Source organism: Poecilia mexicana, unplaced genomic scaffold (assembly GCF_051168715.1).
Source record: "Poecilia mexicana isolate PSO_F unplaced genomic scaffold, ASM5116871v1 scaffold_17, whole genome shotgun sequence".
Lineage (NCBI taxonomy): Eukaryota > Metazoa > Chordata > Actinopteri > Cyprinodontiformes > Poeciliidae > Poecilia > Poecilia mexicana.
In genome coordinates this window covers 11182184-11207978 of record NW_028263386.1, presented here as the reverse complement: position 1 = coordinate 11207978, position 25795 = coordinate 11182184, and the positions used below count along the sequence as shown (strand labels likewise).

The following is a 25795-nucleotide window of genomic DNA, read 5'->3' as shown; positions in this document are numbered from 1 at the left end:
CCAGAGGGGAGGGGAAGAGAGTCAGAGACTGCTGCGGCAGCATGTCGGTTGGTTTGTGTTACCCAGAAAGCAGTTGACAACAATATCGCAACACCAACACCGTGAGTGAAACAATGACTGGGGCAGCCTACTATATAAAGTACTTGGGGACCACTTCTTTATTATTACACATCCACATTTGTAGAGTACGGAACAAATCGTGTGCTGTACAGGTTCAATACGGGACGAGTGGTAGCCCTAACTGTAGCGTCTATTCTATGCGCCTTAAAATGCGGTGCACCTTATATATGGAAAAAGTTTCAAAATAGGCCATTCATTGAAGGTGTGCATTATAGTGCGGAAAATACGGTATTTAAGATATATTCTTTTGAAAGGTAGTTGGTTTCTTTTTTTAATGTTTGTAACATTATTAAAGCACCCTACCATCCAGTCAGGCAGGAACTTATATAAATGGGAATAATTTCTCCATCTCCTTTTGCATGGTGCAACAAATCCACATCCAAGAGTTTTAATTTACTGCTGAAACCTTCCCACAATGACCCAGAAATTAAAGACACCTTTGTGGGCTGAGCTCTGGTCTTTCTTGTTGTTTTCATGTGGAGATGCTGGTGTAGACTTCTACATTAAAACAGCTGTTACTACAAACCAAATTACGATATTGCCCTGTGCTTTTGTGCTTCCTTGCTTTGGCACCGTTCTTGTGTTGATGTTGCCCCAACCTGGGACTATCGACTACATTGTTGCAGAAAAGTAATTGAATTGGCCTCCATGGCTTGGCCTTTTGCTTTGTGTGGCCAAAAAGTCGTTACACCAGATTAGTTATTCTGGCTTGATGCTGGCATCGCCACGCTCTTCCTCTCTCTTTGTGCTCCGTGCCAAGCGTTCATAAAGCAGAAGGCTGTGAACATGATTGTAAATTGTAGGGTATAAATTAGATGTACATATAAAAGTTAGAGTGCTTGTGAATGTGTGGTTGACTGCAGCATGTAATCAAGCTTTGATGAGCTTCTTGTTTCCCAGGTGGTGGTGCAGTGGAAGGATCATCATCTTTTATTAATAACGCATGGCCAGTCACATTCTGCCACAAATATTCATACAAAGTCTGATAAACATAATATCTCTCTTATCTTTTTCTGTGTAAAGGGTTTTATATATAACTTTACAATTAAGGTAATAGCAGGGCCACATTTTCTACTAAAAATATGAAATCAATCAATATGATTTTTTTTTTAATTCAAAGAATTAATCTTTTACTTCACTGAAAAGTGAAGATAATCCTTTTATTTCAAAGGCCTGATTTGAAGCTGTTTCTCATTTGTTTTAATGATGTAATTAATTATTTTTATGGACAATAAATCTCATTGTATTCTCACTAAAGGACCTTCATTTTCAATAGATATAATTTGTTTTGGCTGTGCATACGATGCACAACCAAAACAGATGGTTTGTGTCAGATCATTTGTTATCTGGCAGATTACAAGTCAGATTACAAATAATATGACTGTTATTCAGATTTATTTGTAACAGGTAAATGCTAATGGAATGACACCCACCAATGACCAGTTTACTGTAAAAATTCCCTTATATATATTATGCTGACATTTAAATTTGAAAGGGAAAATAGGTTGACTCTTCTGAGCAAAGCTCAAAAGTACAAAGGCTGAGAGAGGAATTGCACATTTTAATTGCCGACGAACAACCTCATTATCCAGAGATGATAATTTGCTATCCTCATAAAAATTTAACAGCTCTTACAGATTAAAGTCATCTCAGTGCTATCCAGAGAGAATCAGGAAAAGTGTCTCAAGCACAAAGTAATTCAGCGTTGCCCCTCACCCACCTGTTGCTGCACACTACCTGTCATCTGGCTGAAGGAAGACTACTCTACGTATCATTTTAAAAAAGAAAAAAAAATCCTGTTGTGAGTGACAGCTGTTGTGTTTATTTAAGTGACGTTTTAAAATGTAACTAGTGCAATAATCCAGCTTATTAGCCTGCAAATCTGAACTAGTTGAAATTAAGTTAATTTATAAAGACCATCACAAAAAGAAGCTACTCTGCACAATAATAACTTAAACATGTGCATCAGAATCAAAACAATAAAATAACTGCCGTTATGTTCTGTTATTATCTAGAAGAATAATTGTTGCTTATCTGTTTTCAATAAAAGCAATTTGATCAAGTTGCACATTTTTGTAAATCCACAGATTTTGTAAGTATTAATTTAAATTTGTAGTTATCATGTGACATTTTCACTGAGACTCATGTCTACTTTAAGCTAACCTGTGACTAAATACCCAATTCTAGCATTATGAAATCGTTTTATGTAATCATAAGATCATAAGTCGGTGCTCTTTTACGCAGTGCATGTACACTTGTCCACTGAACTGAAAGCCATCAGAGCTTGTTATTTATGCTACATTTAGACAGCAGCTATTTGTGGGAAGTTGGTTGTTTTTTTCTTTTATTCACACACACAAACCCCTTTCACTCGTTCTCACATACATTCAGCTCAATCTCCATTAACTGAGATAAGGTGAAATCTCTCTGCGTCACTTGCAGTCTTTCTTTTCCTGCTCTGACTGACCAGGCAAATGATAGCTTGCGAGGCCCAGCCTCCTTCTATCTGCAGAAAGCTGATAAATCCTGCCACATTCACACACACACACACTGCACAGCTACACAACATTCACGACTGGTGTGTAGATGTACACTTATTCCATTCATACACATAAATACACACACAATTTCGAGACGGTCATTTAGACTGAGCACTGACAGGACAATAATCTACCTTAATGGCAACAGTATTTCTGGTGTAATGTGGATATGTGTGTTCATGTGCGCAATGATCTGACCTGGGAGGAAGTTACAGTGCACGTTGGTCCTCATCAGTCATGAGCTCACAGTCTCTCGTCGGGGCAGCAGCAATGGATTTATCTGCTGATACCCTGATACGGCTGATAGGGTTAATTGGTTTTCAGAGGGCATGTAGAGAGACAGAGCCTGACACTGACCAGATTACTGCAGAAACACCGGGGAGGACCTACCACAGACGGAGAGAGTGGGAGAGAGGAAATAAATGGACACTCGAAGATGAACTTAAAGCAGGAGGTGCAGAGGAGGGGAGAGGATGAATTATCTTTTTTAACACCAGAGATGGGAGGTCAAAGAGTGAAGAGTTGAGGCAACGACAGAACGTGAAGCAGAAGGGAGATGTTCCTTTGTCTGATTTAATGAGGTTTCTATGAAGTCTGGAAGAACCTGGAAACTATGAAGTTCAAAATTTGTGACGTTAAAGGAAATGGGAAATGGAGAAAGGAAAATAATTTGTATTTTCAGGCTTTATATTCTTTCCCATTCTCTGAAAGCTGTATCCGTCCATCCATCACTTCAGAACCCGAGGAAGAAGAAAAAAAAGATGCTGACGCTATTTACATGGAATAATAGAGAAATAAGAACTTAGGAAAATGGCACCATCAGGTTTTTAACAGCTAAGCAGAAGGACCAGAATACAGTCAAATCCGACAAGGACTGAGAGCCCAGAGAGGTATAAACATAGAGCAGTGGTAATGGTGAAGCAGGTGAGGAAATGAAATGAAATTTATAGCAAAGGGGAAGTCATTTTCCCTCAGATTCCCCACAGACTGATGTGAGAGAGTAGATGGCTACAAGAAACATCTTAGTTATTTCAGCTAAGTATTATAACTTAGGAGTTTCACATAGATACGAATTTTAGTGTGACCTTAATTTGTCCAAACTATAGAACAGTGTAAAAGTCTGGATCTTCTTTTTTACTTCTAAATATGAAAATTTTCTCATAAGCTTCAACCCAATCCTGACTCTCTCACATTCCAGGATTTTCAGGATTTTCTTTGTTACTGAATACTCACTAAACTCTAAGCTATGAGTCATTCAAAAATGAAAAGGTTTGAACTCAAGGAATTTACCAGCGCTATGTTCAGACATGATCTGTGAAGAGTTCAGCTGCAGTTAAAGAATTTCAACAGGAAGTCTGAGACGTACTCTTCCCACATTTGCACGCACACACACAGCACCGTACGCTGTAGAGATTGAGACTCTGTTGAGAATGACTGAAGTGACATTTTATTTTTTTCAAAGCCCTTCATAAAGACTTAAGAACCATTGATAAAAACTACTTGAAAAGAAAATATGGGAACTAAAAGAAACGACTGATGGTTTAAAACTTTCACACAGTACTGTAGCTTGGACCAATCAATGTTGACAAGCTTTTCTTCTCATCTCTTGAGGTTTTCACTTTTACTTTGCCTTGACAACTTCACTTTCACGTCTGAAGTGACAAACTAGCCCTGACTGATAACAGTTACAGATGAGCTTCCCTTGGAGGACAATAAGTGTTGAACGTCACTGAGGACATGATGGATGAATATGGCAAAGAACAGTTGTGAATGCTAAACACTCCAGCCACAAGGAGTGAACCAGGGTTGTTAAGGATAAACCCAAAATGTTTCAGTGTACAGCTAAGATTTTTGCAAGCTCCTACTTTTTCAGCTTTGCTTTGAATTTTGCAGCGTTGATATTTTTCTCAAAGGAAGCTAATGTTTGGTATTTGAGTTGCTGTTTTTATGAGCATGGCCCAGCATTAGTCGGTGTAGATTGACAAGGTAAATTTTATGCATTCCTACTTTGCTGTGAAATTCCCCAAAGCCGACGCTTGGCAGGTGTGTGAGACTCTTTTGAAAAAGTTTCAAGAGCGCAGTCAGTTTTTAAGCCGCCTGAGATATGACATAAATATTTAATATGAACTCACAAAGTCTGACACAGGTTATCTTTCATATCAGTCTTGCGCTCAAGCCTGGTGAGGTGGTTCTTATTGATTTTGCAGAAGTCAATACTCGGCTCCAGTTGCAAACCCCTAAATATTGTGAGACAAAGCATTTGGAGGCTAAATAATCCTGAAACATTCCTTATTATTGTTTTTTTTTTGGACCAGGCTACCAGGCCTGACAGCCTTTTGTTTTTGTGCCATGCCCTTCCTCACAGACGTTTTACAAGAAGCTGCCAAACGTCCCAACAAGGAGCAGAGTTCCTGTCGTCAGTCACCGAGCTGCTGCAGTGAAGCAGCTGAAACATTTGGTGGAAGATGATGACATTTTCTTTCATCCAATAACCTGACAACCACAGAGCCCCTGATCCATCCTATTGTTACTGGGCTAAAGTCTGCATCCAGATCTAGTCCAAGTGTTGCATAAGACAGAGTGATCTTAAAGGTATTTCTTTACAAAAGAACATTTATTATGTCAGTAAAGTAATAATATTTAAGCTCGTGTTCTCTCCGGTATCTTTACTCTTGTAAGGAGTGCATGTATATATATATATATATATATATATATATATATATATATATGTATATGTGTGTGTGTGTGTGTTTCTTCATATTTATGTTCAAGAAATTCAACAACTTAAAATCAGATAAAATCAGGTAAGCTTTCTGACATCATTTATTTTTTAAATTATTTTTTTTTTTAGAATTTGGCATTTTTCCAGTTTCAAGTTTGTATGTACAAAGTTTACTTTGCCTTTAAGCAATCAGAGAAATCCAAGATGATATTTTTCTCTGCATAAGCTCCTGTTAATGCAACACAACTTACTTAAAATGAGGCACAGCTAAGAATATCATTGTGGAAAAACCTCAAGCTCGCTGACATTCTGACTTTAGGCAGAACAACAGGAAGATGATGCTGTACCTCCACCTAATCTAATCCTTGTGTATAATTTCCATATGTCTAAAGGTGTCGCATTCATCTCTTCAAAAGATGTGCCTGCATGCTTACAGATTGAAAATGCACTCAGGGAAAATTTGTGACTGATCAAATGAAAATAGAAGTGTTTTTTCTTGCCGTAATTCTAAAGCGAAAATCTTGGAACCCTAAAATTACACCATGCCAAGTGTGAAGGACAGGGGTGTAAGTTGGTACAAGTTGCAACATAGATTGCATCACAAGGAAAGAAGATTTTATTGAAGTACTGAAGCAACTTCTCAAGACATAAGTCAGAAAGTAGAAGCTGGGGGCGCAAATGTGTCATCCAGTTGGATAATGATAGTAAGTAAACCTTCAAGCTGGCTATAAAGTGATTTAAGGACTCCAAAGTTTTGAAGAGGCCATAACCAAGCCCTCACCTAAATACAGCAGAAACAAAATTGGGCAGAGCTGAAATGTGTGTGCAATGAAGGTGGTCTAAAGAAACTGACTGTTTCAGGAATGGCTCAAAATTCATAGATGTTAATGAAACAAAACCCAAAATGTTTGAATCCTGTCATACAGTTTTAAAGGTCATTCTTACCAATCACTAAAAGAGGCTTATGGCCTTCACACAAAATCCATGTGTTAGCATGCACAATCACATAAAAAGCTGTTATTATTTTAGCATTTGTCAAATACAAATAATTGTATTAATCCTATCTGACCTAAAAAATAAAAAATAAAAAGGGGGACACGTTTAGTCCAATTTGATGTCGAAAGGAGAAGAATATGCTGGTGTTTTCTTATACAGTGTATGTAAATCTCTGGTTTCAATTCTGTGTGACAGGCAGTGAAGCAGTTTTACACTGAATCATAAATAATTTACGTCTTCACAGCCATGCACATGTTTAATTATTCATATAAAACTAAACTAGTGGATTTAAATAAATAGATCAGCCATTTGCATTCAGGAAACACTGATGTGTAAATTAAGTTTGTAGTTGTTTATCAGAAGTAAACTTTGTTTAATTTGGATTTTCATCTGGCGTCGGTTGAGTGCGCGCATATTGCAAGTCGCCATTAGTAAAAGCTTCTGCCAAAATGTCAGCGAGAAAATGGCTCATTATTTACAAATGCTTATTAGTCCACAATAATCTCAACAGAGTTTTTGTCTGCATGCTATTGTCTGGATCAATAAAGCCTGGAGCACTTGATTTAAAGTGTGGTGCATGACAGCTGCCACTTTTGTTGCTAAATTAATTATGCAGCAAATGTGAAAAGTTTGAGATATGAAGTAAACTTGTATGCAACACAGGGGTTGGTATTTTTGAAAATGCATGCTTTGAATTTATAAATGCTCGGGGGGGGGGGGGGGGGGGAGTCAGACGAATGAGCAAACTGAGGAAAACCATATTTGTGCTGCACCCACACTTGTCACAGTTGTCAGTAAACTAATTTACTCAGGGTTGGGGTTGCCACCCACATGCATATGCACACTGAATTATGTAGGGTCTGATCAAAAATTAAGGGAGTAGAAATGTCCTTGAAAAGTTAAAGGATGGCTGTGAAATTGCAAGTGAGGAGCCACAAATCTCTCTCGCTGCTAAATTGAAGTGCCCTTTCTGCATTTCACCCAGTAATTTGTTGATTTGTCAAATATTCGCACATGAACAGTTTCACTATCCCCCTGTGGGCCACTGCAAGCAAATTGTGGTGGAGCAATCCTTTCCTCTGCACTATGAACGGCAACAAAATGGGCGCGAGTCTTGGTCAAAGCGCAATAGCCTGAAGGAGAAGGAATAAAATGTGAAAAGAATGCTGGGAGTTGGAGACGTCCTCAAAAAAATAAAAATAAAAACATACACGGATGAACACTGAACTGTTTACACAGCCTGCTTTTACATAATTTTATACCTAGCAACCATGGATTCTAGGCAGTCTTACAGTCTTAAAATATCTGGGGGAAAAATTATAACTGAATATTGCATAACCTTTCTATTTCCTCATTTGTGTTTTGTTATTATTTTGGTTTCTGTGACCATATGAATCTCACACTAGCCCACGCCTACTACAAGGGTGCATCTCTTTTTCTTAATTATTAGAGCAACAAATAAGAGAAAAATAAACAGAGGATCTGTGATCCTGCACTCATACAGATGACCAGTCTGTGGCTCTGAACATCTTTCAGATTGAATTAATGCCAAATACATTTCTTTTGAACAACACAGACAAAGTTTAGGATTATTAACAGGTACACTGTTGCCCTCAGGCTCAACAAGGCTTGGTTTTTCTTTATTCCGTCTCGACACCTGTCAGACTCCAACACCTTGTGTGAATAAATTAAGTTTGGCGTGACAAATGTCCTGACAGTTTATTTCTGGACAAGGGTATTTAAGATCAAGGTGATTGTTGGCTTTTTAATAAAAAAAAAAAGAAGTAGAAAAAAGACTTTTGAAATTTAAATAATACAGATGTTAATACAATAACATAAAATAATACTGGCAGTTTAATTCAAAAAGTCTAACTTATAAATCCCCTGCACAGAGAGTGAGCACAGCTGTAATGAACAGGAAAGACTTACTTTTTATTTCAGAGGACTTAAGAGAAAAAAAAACAAAAAACAACTTGGATGCTTGTTCTAGCACATGGGTATTAATTACTAACAATACTTGTAATAATAATAATAATCGATTATTTTATAACATAATAATAACCGGCAGCTAATTTAATACCTGCAGCTCGCTCTCTCTCTCTCTCTCTCTCTCTCTCTCTCTCTCTCTCTATATATATATATATATATATATATATATATATATATATATATATATATATATATATATATATATAAAATATAAAACTCCACCTCTATTCACTGTGGAGCAGGGCATCCACTTACCAAATTCATAGGAGAAAAAAATAATACCTTTCATTTCTGTTTCAGCCACTGGTCTCATAAATAGCCGCACATTATCTCCAAATTACAATGACGCAAGTAGATTTTTTTTAGATTTTAGGAATAAATAACCTGAATGATCAAACACATTACAGTACAGATAGAGGTAAAAATAAAAAAATGCTGTTTTTTTTTTTTTTTTTTTTTTTTTTATTTTGTCTACACTAAGAGCATTTCCATCATCAACTGAAAACGGAACAAGTCTCATTGACAGCTGCTATGTCGTCTCTCCCAATGCCAGAATGCTTTTACAGTTGCATCTTGTATAAATATAACTCAAGTTAAGCTGTGTCTCTCTCTTCCTCAATGTTGTGAAAAATATTGTTTCTTTCAGTGGTTCCTTTAGACTAATTTAACTCCTCGGTTAACTTTTGTCTTTCTTTGCAACTTGACAGATTGTTTCTGAAATACAGACAGAAGATCAATTTATCTGATAATTGGAGCCCCAGTGGATTTGTGACAATAGATTTTTTGTTACCTGTGGAGGGGGATTATGCTGTAAAATCTCAGGTATTAGAAGGCTTACAAGAAGGATTACCCATTGTACTTGATTCACACTCATTCTGAACTGGTAATATATGTATGGAGTCAACTGCATCTTCCCAAAGCAAAAGAAAACTATTTTAACAGGGTTGAGGACGTGCATCAGTCATTTTAAAGTGTCTTGTTTCAGTCTCCCTTAATGGTTGAAGAATATGTTACTGCAGTAAAAATTTATGACACTCTGTTATTGCTCATTTCGCCACTGTTTGAGCTGAAACCTATTGGGGTTTTTTTGTCTGTAGCCTTTGCAGCTATAGAGACTGAAATTGTGTTGCTCTACCTTAAAACCCAAATAAAAAACCCTGAAGTAGATTCCCACCATGACACGATGTTACTTGAGTAAAAGTCAAACCGACTGCAGTTTATGTTTTTTATGTCTTGATTTTGCAGCTGGTCAGGGTGAGACTATCTTGTTGACACTAAAATTAAATCATTGTGTTCCTTCTGCGTCTTTTTATGTAAAATGCAGATTAAGTTGTTGACCCATTTTGGATTGTCGTTGGGCCTGCTGTTTTCGTTGGGGGGAGGGAGGACCTTTTTTCATTCTTTTTTTTCTATTTTCTTATATATATATATATGAACATCTAAACCATTGCCTCTATTGAAATCTTCCTTTTTCTGAGTCTCTGAACACAACTACTGAAAGAAGAGTTACAGTGATAACTTTCTCTGTCTTTTCCTTTGTAGTTGCCTAGGAAAGTAGCAAAAATTCAAAGCATGTTTGAGCACAATAGACGGCTTGCACTATGACTTCATTCTTTGCTTGACCTTCCCTCTGCTTGACAAAGAGCTAGACTTCACCAACCTTAGTGTAAGGCTTCACTAAGAGAGACATACAAAACATTTTCCATTATTAAATTTATAACTGCGCGATATATTAACCTTGACTGTCCCGACACTTCTCTGTTGTCAGACCAGAATTCATTTATCTTCACCAAAGTCGATGCACTGAAAAATACAGATACACTCCACTGCAGCAGGCGGTTCTCTTAGAGTCAATGAACACATCAATTCATACTGCATGTAGCAATAAATACTGTACAGACCAGCACAGCAGACACTAAATACTGTTGTTTATTGATGATGTGTTGCATTAAATTCCATCTGTGTGCTTGGAGGTGAGGGAAATTAGCATTAAAGCAAAGGTAAGGAAATCCGAACAGGATACTTGCTGAGAAAGTGATGAAGATAACATTTCTTGGTAAAATGTGGCCAAGTGTACTAAAATGAGAAGAGCGTGAGATCCACTGCAGGGCTGCTGGGTCCCACATTCTGGACACAACCAAGCATCCCTTGAGTGAAATGGAAAATAATGTATTACTCCAATACCAAAATAACTCAAGTTAGTTCTTGTTATTTTTTTGTTTGTTTGTTTGTTTTTTCCTTTATCAAATGGGAGGCCTGACCTTTCAAAACTCATAATTTTCCCTCTCCATTCATGACAGAGCCGGATATGTAAGGAAGGCCAGAGTCCAACACTATGGCTAGCTCCTCATCTGCCCCAAAATGAATAAGATACTATCTCTTTTCAAAAATAACTTATACAGATGTTTCCTTTTGCATAACAAAAATATAATATTTTTTTATGTATGCTATTTGGTCTAACATCAGCTGAATGTAAATATTTTTGGTAAACAAACTAATTCCAAAGAATATTTTCCTTTTTGAAAAAGATATCCTTAAGTGACTCCTGTGCCAAGTAAAAAATGAAATTAATCTAAACTTCCAGGGGTTCAGGGAATACTACTTATATAAACGGAGGAGACATGCTGCTTTGTGGAGTCTATCAAGGGTTTGTATTTGGTCTAGTGTTTCAGTATATTTTTCCAAGGTTTGATCCTGTTGAACCATGGGACATAGCTTCATAATAAATAGGTTACATTAGGATTTACCTACCATTGAACTATAATTCAGATTCTTTAAAACAAAATAAGTCTTAGATCCGACTGTGTCTTGCATTTTAAAGTTTGCTGAAAACCATATGAAAATAATATATGTGGTATTGGATTTTTTTTCTATCACAAATATCACATATGATAATTCTCAATTGAGGGACTCCAGTACCGTACAAATAACCTTAAGCACATCCACCCATTATTTCCATCGTTTAATCTCGCACTGTTCTTGTTTGGGTTACTCGGGTAGCTGTTAGGAATGTATGCTGCTGTTGGGATACATTAGTAAAGGATAAAGAAATTGTTCACATCTCCATTGTGCTTGACGTTCCTAGAACCTTTTTTTTTAATGTTTAAACACAAACTTTTGTTTGCCTTTTCAGCTGGGTGAAGACACATTCAATCGGGCAAAGTTGCTGAACGTTGGCTACACGGAGGCTCTAAAGGACGCCGAGTATGACTGTTTCATCTTCAGTGACGTGGATCTGATCCCTATGGACGACCGGAACCTGTATCACTGTTATGACCAGCCCAGGCACTTTGCCATCGCAATGGACAAGTTTGGCTTCAGGTAAGCTGATCATTGCAAAGTGTGTTCTGCTTTTGGCAAATCCAGACAGGCACACATATATGATAACAGTGTTTACAGAAAACATTCAAAACAAAACTGCATAACATGAGCTAACGTAGCAACAGTTTGCCACTAAAATCGTTTGTTGTTTATGTTCAATCATTAACTTATCCAAATTGCTAAACAGATTGTGAATAAATTATCCAAAAAGGGTTACTGATTTCCAATTCAGTCAAGAACTGATGAACCTTTACTTCCTCAAAATTGTGACTTTTGCATTTTGAAATGGTTATTTGGAAAACATGCCAAGTTTATAAATTTCTCTAAACTAATTCATAATTAATTTAGAGCTGATTGACGTCACCAACAAAAACCTTTATTTCTTTTTAAAACATGGGTATTTATAAACAATTGAAACTGAAATATGTGGCTAATATTTTCCTAATAATCAGGTGATACACTAACTTCTACCACCTGTAATTCTGATCTAAATTAATAATTTCATTAATAATTGCTTTAATCAATTTTTCATAGTTATTCATAGCCAAATATAGACTCCTACTGATATACTTGTTTTTATTCCCGCAATAATTCTAGCTGAGTTTTCTGTTTTGTGTTTTCAGGTTCAGATCCAGGGGCATTCTGATATCTGTCATTAATCCTTTTAAGTGCAAGTCCTAAAGAAACTGATGTATTAATTACAAATCATTTGAAAGTCAGAAAATTAAAAATACCTATCACATAACACATAAGATTAAATGCAGTTGAGTCTTTCACATTGTTCATAATTAAGCTTTAACTACAACTAGACCATCTTTTTTTGCTAGCAACGTCTTCCAGGAGGTCTTCTAAATGAGAAAGAAATATGCAAATATTTAAGTCCTTTAAGTTCACAGAAACCACAGAGGTTCCCAACCCTCAATGATGAAGTCTTGTTTTATCTGCTGGGATAATGACACCACACCTAACCTCAATTATCTAAACGCACCAAGAGTATTGATGAATAGTCCAAACATGGTCAACAAATGCGACCTCACCACATAGCAGCTTTCAGTGCTCCAGAGCTGTCCAGCTAAAAAAAAATCCTCCAGGCCTGCAGTGCTTTCGATGTACTGTAGAGCTCAACAAGCTAATGCTATCTGGCAATAAAAACAATGCCAGGTGGTGAGCAGAACTGTAGCTGACATTTCCTGTTAGTAATTAATCAGTAAGCACTCAAAATAGTTTTATTCAAGCTCTTGGCTCCTTGATAACTAATGGCCGTAAGAGTTGAGCCTGCATCCATTTTGAGTGGAAGGACTCAAAATGGATGCAGGCGATTATCAGCTGAAACATAAACAGTTGTAGGATAAATGTCCTGCTCTGATCTTCAGTTAGTTTTCAAGCTGTAAAATATTAGACTTTTTTTTTTTTTTTTTTTTTTTTTTTCGAAATCTTAACAAATTTAGTGAATGCTATGAAAATTGTTAACAGCGGTGAATGTGAGCTCATGTAAGAACTTTTTCATATGTTTTCATAAAAGAAACAAGATCTGTTTAAACAAACTGCAACATGCAAATCACTTCTTTTGAAGGATTCCTAAAGTATTACATCTTATAGAAACTTTTTAAATTAACATTAGTATGAACATGTTTAAAAGCTCTTTGGGTAAATGTTGCATCAGTGTGTTGCAGAGCACATCTAAACAGTATTATAACACAAGCTGGTCAATATCAGCACTTGCCATAAAAACTACAGAAGAAAAACTGTGATTTAATTGTAATTTAGGAATTGATCAAGCGCTTTATTTTGTATGAAGGACTTAATTAACACCTGTTAATTTTTTAGTTAATATTAATGTTGTCCGCTTACGTTCTACATACTGCACTCCATGTGGTTTAGACAGGGGGAATTTAAGGTTATTATTCTAATAACAACCTTTCAAAAATGTTCCAAGGTGTGTTATGAATTGCATCTTGAGTGAAGCAGTAAAACATTGAGGCTAGTGTCAAAACACAGCCCAGTGTGCTGCAGGCTCTGTGCAGTCTGGCCTATATGGTAGCCAAATGTGTGTGCAGGAAAACACATTTCTAGGACATTCATGTTTCATTCATATTCTGAAAAAGTCATAGTCTGACTTGTTTGTACATAGAGCTTCCACTGTTTAAATAAGACGAATATCTAATTTCTGTACAGTCAAAATGTGTCTCTTTCAACATAAGTGAAAAAGACCAAAACTTGTGATCGATGTCCAAATATCTCTGCCCTCACTGCAAGTGCCTATACATGAGATTAAATGTTAACAGTTGTAGTTTAAAAGGAGCCTGATCTGTTCCAACTTTAATGTTACTTTGGGACCAAATCCTTCAAAGCTAAGAGACTAATTTAAAAATTGCTGAAGCCTCCGGGTACTTTAATGCCTCTGCCATTTATAATGTTTTAATATGACCTTTAAAATGCAGCTGCACTGTCAAATTCATCTCAAACCATTACTTCCAGCACACTGGAAGAGAGGAAATCAACAGACGCGGACGGCTTTAGGACTTTATTATTTGTGTGACGTAGACAATCAGGAGACCTGGAGGTGTAACTGACCACCACTTTGTCTGACATGTGGTCAAAGCAGGAAGACGTGGCAGATTTCTGCTAGACAGGGATTCTGTTTAGGAAAAGAGAATCCTTCTGGTCATCTTTATGACTTTTGGATCAATGGCATTATGGTTTACTTCTTTAATTTTGCAGAGAATAATTAAGACTTAAATGCATTAACTGATAAGATTATTCAGTCTATTTCTATCATCTTGACAGGAAGCGTGTTTTTAGACATATCAAAACTTTAAACATTTTTTGTGCATAAAAGTCGAGTCTTTTTAAGTAGTTTTGAAATCATCGAGGTCAAAACTACTACTACTACTTTATTGATGTTTTGGGTTAAAAATCTGTGGCCTGTGCCAACTGTGGTTTTGAACATGCATTTATCATCTTCATCCTGTTGTAAAAACTATCCTTTTTTCCCCACTTGAAGCCTTCAAACAGATGGTGTGATGTTTACTTTCAGAACAAACTGTGTATGCTCCACTGGCCTTTCAAAAAAAGTTATTTTTTTTATTCCCACTGTTCAGCCTGATTTACTTCTGAAATTCGCTAGGCTTCTTTTAAAGGTCTTTTAATGCTTTTAAACTGGTCCCCAGGTCCTGGACCAAAACACGCAGAGTCAAGGCTGAAAGTATCTGAAGAACATTTCTGGGCTCAACTTCTGGCAAAGACGTCTGATCCAATAGGGAGATTTTTGATCACACTTTTCTTATAAATAAGCAATTAATATGAAAAAGGTTTTAACAAATCCTTACACTTCTTAAGCTAGAGCTTGCATTATGTATATATATATATATTTTTTTTCATTTTAATATTTTCTCTCTCTCTTTCCTCTTGTTCCCCTCAACATGTGTTCTGTTGAACACACCTGCTCACACACTCCTCCTGATCATATTGCTGCTCGGAGAACTTGTGCTGAGACATACGCTCTCATTAGTTTCTGCTTGTCATCTCTCAGCAAGAAGCTGTCGCACGTTTGACAACATAGGGTGTACACACATGTAGGTGTACACACACACACACACACACACACACGCAAAGGCCTCTGGTTACACTCCTGGTGCCTGTCATGACACCCCCCACTGACGTCCGTCCCACTCCGCTAGTCTCGTGACTTTTGACAAGAAGTAAAAACGCTTGTCTTCCGTTCGTAGTCGGCTGTGTTTTCAAGCACACACGCATACACACACGCTCCATACTCAGTACATATGCCTGTTTATTCATCAGTTTGAAAATTAATTCACCTCATTAATTCACTATTCATACATGTGAGAACTCATCATTAGAAGCTTCCTGGCATTCACTCTATAACAAGGCAGCTTGTTTTATAAACAACTGCTGAGAAACTGCTTCGGAAGCCTCTTCAGAGATTTTTATTCTTTTATTTTTGTATTTTACATTGAGTCAATTCATATCACGATTGGATTAAAGGGATATGGATTATCCTATTACAGTTAAAAGTCACCCATAAATTATCCACTTAAAGCCTGAAAATGACAAGAAACAGAAAAGATCATATTGCCAGACAGACATAAATGCCTTATTTAAATGTAAATTGTGTTAGGTAAATCTGCACATAAAAAGAAAACTCACAGTTCCATCACCTAGATATGGAGTTTCCCTGAAAAGGGTTCTTTAAAGCAGTGGTGTAATGGAGCAGCTGCTGAAGATATTATCTCGCAGAAACTGCGTCATTGCATCAGATCCCGGCCAGAGCTGCTCTGGGTGGAGTTTCACGTCCTTCCGCCACTGGGATTTGTTTCAATACTTCGACTTTCACCAGCTGCCCCAAACCAGGCATTTTAGGTGGAGATCTTGGCTGTAGGATACAAGAGAAACAAAAAATTACACTATAAATAAATATTGTAATAACAACATGTCAATCAAGCTACATTTTCTCAGTCAATAACACATAAATCTGGTGTGTAGATTGAGTGTAGGGAAAGTCCATCCAGCTGACTAAATAAATATCTGGAAGCAAAGCTCGAATGCCTGACCCTTGGAAAACACGTGTACACTTTGTTTTCAAGTAGTCCTTTGAAACTGAAGTTTTGCACATTTGGCCATTCACAGCTTCAGAAGAGATGCATTGACAAAAAAACTAAATCATCCTTTGGTATGAATGGGACTGTTTTCCGACTTGACCAGTCATGACTGGTGATAGGTTGGCTGGAAACTCAAAAACCCAACCTTTTTGCGCCTTAATAAACTGGGCCATGCTAACCACAACACTCCTCATAGTGAATGTTGATACTGTTTGAAGGCGGCTATTTTCAGGAGCAGTGAAGTACTTGTCTTTTCTGTTGAGGCGTGCCTGCTGTTAATTCAGTTTGCTACATCAGAGAGCAGGGTTTTGGCAGGTGGTGGTCAGTTCGCTCCTTCGCAATGTTGTACTTTTGCCAGTTTTGTCCTTTTCTACCCAATGTTTAACATAACAAAGGAACCGTCTCCCACAGGATATCAGTCCATACACACCTCAGGGACGTTTGGGTGAACCGCTGAAGGGATTCGTTTGCCCTAAGGGAACTTCAGTATTCAAACAGGGATTGATGCTTGTAGTTAATAATGTTAACCACGCTGATCTTGCTATTTGATCTGTCCATCCATTCTCTATATCTGCCTGTCCTGGAAGCATCGTGGGGGCGCTGCTTCCTATCTCTAGTGAGTATTAGGCACAAGGTGAAATGCATTCTGAGCAGGTCGCCAATCCATCACAATAATCATTCTAATCCCTATTATAAGATGGTCTGATTTTTAGAGTTTCTTTGGCCTCTAGAATGACCTTTGGTGTGGGTTTTTGGTTGTCCACATCTCTGTGCTGTCCTGTGACAGACTGGAAAACTCACTTCTCGCCCATGAGATAAGCACCTGCCCTTCCAAGATGCTGCAGTGATTTAGTAGATAAAGGGAATGTCGGCTAAACGGGTTTCCTGAAAGTCTAATCACTGTAGTGGAGGTCCTGGGTTTAAATCCAAAGCAAGGCTGCACTGTGCAGAGTTTGGATGTTCTTTCCTTGTCTGTGTAATATTTTTCTCCTGCTTCTGTTAGGTTAATGGCACATCCTAAATCTCCCATAGTTGTGAGTCTGAGTGTGAATAGCTGGTCATTTTGTACTGATCATTTTATCTTATCTGACACGGTATGACAGATATCTTCCTCGGGACATTTTGAACTGACCATGCGTCAATTCATACCTCCCTGGGGACCTCTTTAACCATTAAAAATGTAAGATTAAAACCTGTTCATAGCCTACTGTATGGAAAATGACTGCAATAAAAATACAGTATATACCACCAGGAGGTTGATTATTATTTCATTGAGGTTTGGTGATCAAGCATTGCAATCTGTCATACTTAAATAGTTTTGACTGGCTCAAACTGTAATCAGAACTAAAATAATAGTACAAGAGAATACAGAGTTAAACTGGAATTAAATTAAATGTGAGATCTGAGTTATGTATCATAACAGCTCAAGGAAATATGTTTCTACCAAGAGAGACTGTACTAGTTCAGGAACATATCTGTCAGTTTTTGTTGTTGTGTTTTATGGGTATTAAGTTGATGTAGAAATGCGCTAAATGGCTATGGGTACAAATTAGAGATATGGATTGAAAAAGGAGTAAATTGACCTGTAGTTCCATTAACAGCTGGAACCAGGCACCAGCAGCTTCTGCAACACTAACTATGAATAAAAGATAAGCTAATGGATGGTTGGGTTCTTTGAGAAGCAGAAGATAAAATGCCTAACCTCTTCAAAGCATTGTGTCTTCAAGCACGTCAAATATTTTGACTCTTTTACTTTCATACTGATTTAGGTTTTATTTGAGCAAATGAATATTTTTAGCCGATGCATGGAGTGCTACGGTGCATTTCGATAAGTTGTGACTAAGTCACATTTGCCGGACAATAGCTGAGATGAAAAGCAAGTAGGAAAGAATCAAAATAATTATCATGGGTTACAAATGTCCATAAATATAAATTGACAACAATGCTTTCTGTTGCAACTTTTTCAAAAAAAAAAAAAAATGCTCCATTTTGTTATCTGTCTCTTGTCAAATTGTCAAAGATAAAACATTCTTATGATGTTTTAAATAAACTGAGCTACAATAAGATCTTCCACAGGCTGAACATAAAAATGTCAGAAGTTGTATTTTCTACTGAAATTCGTAGTTCTCTGAGGACATCTTCCTCACTCCTCAAAGCAGAAAAAACTTTTGTTTTGATACAGCAGAGAAATGGTGCTACCAATCCTCCAAACGAATGTTTTTGCTTGTTTACAGAATTAATTTTCAGAAAATTGCTTACTTAGGATAGAAATGTGGATTTTAAATGTTCCTTCCTGTTGTCTGGACTCATCTTCTACTTCTCTGAACCTCCTCTCACCTTTTCTGCTTCCCATGTCTTTCCTCCCCGTTCTGCAGGTTGCCATATGCTGGCTACTTTGGTGGAGTTTCTGGTCTCAGTAAAAAGCAGTTTCTAAAAATCAACGGCTTTCCAAACGAGTACTGGGGCTGGGGAGGAGAGGACGACGACATCTATAACCGGTAAGTGAGGAGGATCGGAGGGAAAGTTGATTGGTCTGTTTCCAATTCACTTTTTACAAACATGGGGCCAAAAAATTGACATTTTGCTATGCTTTTGATTCCTTTTTTTTATTATGTAGAAATTAGACAGATTTTTACTTCCTACTTTAGCCTTTATAACCTGATACAAGCAATAATTTTGAGCTTAAATCTACGTCTTCCAGCAGAGGCTAAACAAATAAATATAAGATTTGACACAGAATTGTTTTTAGAAAAGTATAGAGATGTTCATTGTCTTTTAAGAATAGTGTAAGACCACCTACAGCAACCCAAGCTGTCACAAATACATACACTGTCATCCATTATTCCTTAATTCTGCTATCTCTGTGGAAAATTGGACACCTCAGCTAAAAAGTGACACATGAGTTCTTCATTTAGATGATTTATTACAACTGTTCAGAGAAGGAGAATGATTATTTCATAAATTAACCTTTTGAAGTGCTTCAGTCAGCTTTTAATGTCAAGCTGAAGTTCACTAATTATGTTGCAGTGGGTGTTGGCTGGAGTCAAATCTGGGAGGGCATTAGTTGTTTGACAGGTTGACAGGAAGATGAGTTGGGTCTGCCTGGTCGCATTCACGCATTTAGATGATAATTAGTTTGATTCATCTTGGACGCATGGTTCTCTTGTACTTGGTTCTGTTTAATTACCTGGTTAACTGACGATCTCATGAGTAACTCGGCATCTTTGGGGCTTGCTTCGTTTGAAGTTAAAAACTGTTCAGATATGTACTTGCAGTTTTACGTATTCCCTAATATGTGATCCCATAAGCCCCCCTCGCTCAACGGGAAAAATGTCACTTGGGTGTTTCTTTACAGCTCATCAAAGTCAGCTTCAAAGAAAAAAATGATGTCAGTTACATTTGCATTCAGCAAACTCGGCTCAAGTGTACTAATTATACAGACGCACAGCTTAAGGCAGCAGGATGCCTCTCCACAGATTCAGTGCCATCTCCATCTTCATTGTATCTATATTCTGTATCCTCTGTTTTCCTCTTTTGCTGTATGGCGTGTGTGTGTGTGTGTGTCGCCCTCACAGTGTGAGGCTTATCTTTTCCACTCAGAGTTACTATGTTGGAGGAAAACTGATATAGAGCATTTGAGAAAGGCACTGTTTGACTGTGTGAAGCAAAACAGTGTTCAGAAGATTACAGTTGTTTTTTGGGGGGGTTTTCTGAATCTGGTAAGATGTGATAAAAAGAGATCTATGGTTGCCGTGTGAGAGGGTTGTGTGTGCTCATATGTCTGCAATAATGTGCCAAACAAGATTGAGTTAAACCACTAAGTTTTTATTGGAGGAAAACAAACTCTCAGCTATTAGACGCTGTAGATTTCCCCAGAGATATTGCCCTGCACTTCGACTGGGCTATTTTAGCCACTCTGATATATGAGATAATGTGGGGGAGAAATAAAAACATTTAGTGATTGAATGTAAACTTTCTAACATTGTGTTTCAGAATCAAGACATAGCTAATTGTCGGGCTTTAGTTAACATAAAATCAGCAGGCAACATTTCCTAAGTTTATGTTATTTCACACTAATAAGGTTCCCAAATTACGGAGGAGAAAAAGGCCTGTGTTACAGATCCTCCATCTACTTAACAGTGCATAAAGTTCCCTTACATATTTTCATAATTTGTTTCACAACAGATTCAAATGGATTGCTTAGTCTCAAAAAGCTGAGTCTGTGTGTAATCTGCCTAAAGCACATGGTTCAATTAACCCACTTGAGTGGTATGTTCTCTACTCTTACCCGTTTTGAAGAGAGGCTAAGAGAAACAGGGCTCTGCTATGTGATGTTTATGCATCAGACAGACAGGAAGTTGTAAATTACCAAATAAAATCCCTAGAGTTTTTTTTAACAATTGTAAAAATCAACATATAAATATATTTTTAAAAATGTCTCCATAACATTGTTTTAAAACCAAATGTTAATAACAGACTGATGAGCTCTGTAACTTCTGGGGGCATTTAGTTTTTTTTCATTTTCTTTTTTTTCTTGATAATATACAGGTTGAAAGGCTGGCCATTTTTATGTTTCTCTGTTAAATAATATATTTTTTACAGCTTTTTCCTCAACTTTACTTCCAAATTTATAAATATGAAAGATGACCGTAATGTTTTCTACAACCTTATGAACTTCCACCTTAGAGCAGCGTTTTCACTATTGTTGCTTTGTAAAAAGATCTTTCTTTCGTGCCTCAGATTTACAAATTGACCGATAATATGTATATAGTTATCTGTAAATACTTTAATCTCCCATCAGAGATACTTAAAATATTGTCAGTTTTATTTTGTAGGCTTGAAGCAAAAAGGTTTTTTTTTTTTTTTTTTTTTTTTTGGTTGTTTTTTTTGCAAAATATGAAAACATAGAAAAAGCCAAACTGGATATTAAAGCTTCAGAGGTATTAGTTATTTGTCAAAATGCAAGAAAGTGTAGAAAACTTTATTTATGCTTTATTTTTAATTTATATTTGCAGCCATAAACTCACCCTGACTGGTCTGAAAAACCTAGCAAAGTGCAGTGGAGCTAAACAAACTGTCTTGCGGGGCTGAGTAAAATAGAAATAGGTTTTTGTTAATTTTTCTAAGTTACAGGCAGTCCTCTCTGTTATGCACATTTATCTCTTTCTATAAAAGTCACGAACTCAATCTCAGTATAAGAAGAAACACAAGAAATAAGAGGACAGAGTTCAGAACAAAGGTTATGCAGGGCTTTATTTGTAAACCCCCACCGTCCACCATCCAGTCTTTTTTTGTTGATGTTTTTGAATCAGTTAAGTAGAAATGCCCTTGAAAAAAAAATATACACCCTGAGACGAGCTGCTAAGGAGAGTGAGGCTGCACTTTTATAGCTAAAACTAAAACCAAGCAGAACCAAAAATCTCTGGTGGGGATTTATGTCTGGGTTGGGGCATGGCACTCGGTGAAAGTATTATCTACCTCTCTTGAACCTGCCTATTTCTAGCACCTCCCATCACTATCACTGCTGAAATACCTTCGCTTGTATCTGAAGAACCTTCATGATATGTCATATCACAGTCCACCTTTAGGAAGGTAACTAACAATTACAAGATGCTCCATTTAAATTACAATACTTTAAATAGTTCAATTACTTAAATAATTCATATATTTATATTTATTTAATTTGTAATTCCTTTTAGCGCATTTAGTAGCAAATTCAATTTGTGGAAAATAGAGATGAGATTTATGAAGTAAAATGGAACTTGCAGGTGTTCATCTCTTAAAATCCATTTGAAACCCTGGTTTAGGTCTATATTCATTTATTTTTAGCTTGGGTTATCAGGACGTATGTGTTGACTTGCAAATAAATGAGAGATTTTTCTGGAAAATATTGTCCTCTATTTTACTGTTTTTGTCAGTATCCATAAGCTGCTGCCTGTTCTGTGGCTCAAACTTATATATACGTATATATATATTTTTTTTTTTTTTCTTTTTTTTTTTTTTGACACCAGGTCAGTCTTTGGTTTGTCTGGTTTCTTGATTTTGTACCTTTAACATGACCAGTACCAGCAGGGCAATTTTTGCTCCTGTCTTCTCAGGGATTCCTACCCCACCTCTATTTATGACATCTTGTTACAAATAAGAATAAGATCTCGATTCACACGATTCTAATTTGAGTGAAACTCCTTCACAGAAGTATTAACAAGGTCAGTCTGCTTTAGAGCATATTTTGCTTGGAGGCTGTCTTGGTATTAGAAAAGAATGGCTTGTGTATATATATACATATATATATATATATATATATGCTGTTGCATAACTGACCATTGTTACACATTTAATGCTGCAACCCCTAAAAAACGTCTCATAAAGAGTAAAGTGAGTGATCTCCTGAAGAAAAGCTTGTTTGTAGATTTAATTTGAAATCCAAGGGTTTAGACAATGCCAAATGCGGAAGGGTGCAGAGAGGAAGAACATCCGAGGTAAACTAATTAAATATCCAGCAGACAGAGTCTCACTGGATTTAGTAAAAATAGCTGTAAGACAGGAGCAAAGAGATGGAGAAATAAAAGAGCCGTGTTAGAATGCACAGTGGCAAAGGAGTAGTGTGCTCCGGTTTTCGCTCAGCTGGAATTAGAAGACATAGTTCATGAGTTTGAACCAAGCAAGCAGCTGATGTGTCCACCAGCCTCCATCTGTTCTCTCTTTGAAGGCTGCTCTGAAAAAGGAGCATCAACTAAACCACTAAATTGCTTTTTTTATACACTTCCTGCTCTCACCTTCAGCACCTTCCCCCTCCCTCGGTTAGTACTTCTCTCCAGCCCAGCAGCCATCCATCTCTTCACATCTTGTTTGCTTGCTTCCCTCCAGCAATTTCCTTTTTTGTTCTGGTTTTGATGCTGCAGACTGAAATGGGTCCTGCCAGCTTCATCTCAGCCCAGAGGAGAGCTGTCCCTTCTGCATGGGGTGGGCTTCAGTCAGACAGGGTATGTGCCACTCGCCCGGCCAGGCCTCAACCAAATGTTGGATGATATCACCGATAAGGATGAAGTCTGAGCACGCAGCTGAAGCATTGGAAAGCCACCAACCACCTTCTGCCACTCTTATCGCTGACCTTTGCCCTTTGGCTCAATAAACCTCCCAGCTGTGACTTTTAGCTATGCTTGAGCCAGCATCTTGCAGACGTGCAGTCACAGCAGTGAGCGCTTCTCTGAAGCCTCGACAATGGTATTTTTAGAGCAACCCTTTGAACGTGTCAAGCCTTTGATAAGTTTAGTCACAAATCAGGGTCAGGGCAGATGAACAAGCACTGAGGAGTGTTTGAAATCTCACATTTTGCTTTTGCTTTTGTTATTTTTAGAATATTTTTTCCCTTTCTGTCAAGGAGCTGAAAATGAAAGAAAGCATTGTGACAAAGCTGCAGGAAAATGACAATAAATGATGGACATCAAAAAAGTACTTTTATTGTGGTTTATTAAACTTAGCCTTGGGTTAACAAATAGAGAATAATAAAACCAGTGTACCTTTATATATTCAGTGACAGTTTAGATGCAGCTAATTATGTATTTGACCCAATAAAAGAGAGCAGATCAAATCTTGTCTGCCATTTTATGATGACATCACAATTCACACATTGGGCCGTTTTTAACTTAAATGTGATGTTTTCATTAGTTATAAGTAAAAAATCTAAATAATTACCAGAAATAAAGGCTTATAAACACATGTATATGTGTAATTAATCTATACTTTGCATTTTACTTCATGAATTGAGTTAGTAAAATAAGTGAACCTGCACTGACTTTTTTTGCATACTCTTGGGTTAAAATGTTGTTAAACCCGATTGAATCCCATCATTCCTTATTTTTCTGCAGTCAGTTATAGAGAATCTGATTATCTGGAAATAAAGTCCAGCTCTCCTTGAAGGGTTTTCTTGCCATTTTCTCATTTGCATGCTTTAGGTACAGTTTGCAGAGAGGTTAAAGAGGATTAAAAAGGAAAATGGCACAAAAAGATCCACAGCATTTGTGTTTACAGACGGTTGTCAGTAATTGCAGAAGAAAATGGAACCGCTACATCCGAAGGCCTAAACATGCTCTGCAAAAACAGATAGATTTGTTTATGTTAGGTAAAAGATAGATTTGATCTTTTACCCAACATGGTAGGAATAAGAGCATGAAAAATATTAGGCTTGTCAAACTAAAGCACCAGATACCAGTTAAACACCAGGTAGTATTTAACCAACGTTAGAGGATGACAGTGCAGTACATACAGCACGTAGTTCTCCTTAGATTCTGTGTTATGTCATATTTCTTCCCCAGAAAAAAAAAACGAGATATTAGTTATAGTTAAAAATGTTCTCGGATATCTAATTAAAAAATCAAAGCGTGGATTTTTCAAATCACCCTCACATTAATCTTAATGGAATTGATAGAGATACTAAATAGCATTGATATTTTTTATGAAGTAACAACCGAACGAAAGTACTCCAGTGAATGTTTGGATTTTTCTGTTTAAGATTATGCAGCTGCAGTAAAATATCTTTGCATCGATAACAGGAAGGGTGTGTAATTTATTTTCTTAAAAACTACAACTGACAGAAATAATGAAATAGTGTGAAAGACAGGAGCAAAATTGGGGCTAATTGATGCAGCTGTGTCATGACAGATTTTCTTGATGTTTCTTTAAACGGACAGCTCTGAAAGCAAGGATGTCTGATTTTGTTAAAACGCCTGTCATCTTGACTATCCTGTCCTTGTTTCAGGTCTCACCTACTCTGCTTGTGTCCCTAAAATATGGCATGAGCTGTCAAGTAGAGAAATCTGAATCTGTGTTTAAATCATAGGCTGATAATTCCTCTGTAGGTTAAACAAACTGTAGCCAGTAATAAAGACAGAAAAGTGCAGAAAGAGCTTGTTTTCTGAGTGCACGGAAATAAAAGCATCCTCGAGTGTCAGCAGGAAGAGGAAACATCTCCTCCCTTGCTCTTTAGATAAGCAGCAAGCACTCACATTTTCTTTTTACTGTCAAGGAATAAAAGACAGCTTGACTGTCTTGAGGAAGCTGCGTAATAAAGTTGAATCAATGTGCGGAGGAGACAAGCTGACAAAAGGAAGCAGCAGAGGACCGAAACAGCAACATCAGCGTGTGGTGATCTGAGTTTGAGGCCGGGGAGCACAGTATTGTGCATCATACAGTCCATGTTAAAATTTGTTTGTCCATTTGACCTTCCGTGAGCTTTATTGATTTGAAAAGGTTACATCTTAAAAGTCATCAGTGTGTGAAGCTGCTCCCACAGAATCTGTTTCTGTATCGGCAACTGGCCCCACAATCCCAAAGCCACAACCAACCAGAGAGATGTTTTTAATTACAACCTGGATGTCAGCATAGACACACACACACACACACACACACACACACCAGCAGCTAAACTTAGATTGTTCCAAAAATTTCAAGTAGTGTTGGGGAAAAAAAAAATCTACACTGAATTATTG

At 37.1% G+C, this 25795-nt stretch overlaps 1 protein-coding gene across 1 annotated transcript in view; it reads left to right on the top strand.

The window, feature by feature from the left end:
• Positions 1-25795, top strand: part of b4galt2 (beta-1,4-galactosyltransferase 2) — a 174707-nt gene that overhangs the window by 106643 nt on the left and 42269 nt on the right. Inside the window, exons 5-6 of the mRNA XM_088014444.1 lie at positions 11501-11688; positions 18683-18805. Coding sequence (XP_087870570.1) covers positions 11501-11688; positions 18683-18805 — 311 coding nt within the window. The remainder of the gene's footprint in view (positions 1-11500; positions 11689-18682; positions 18806-25795) is intronic.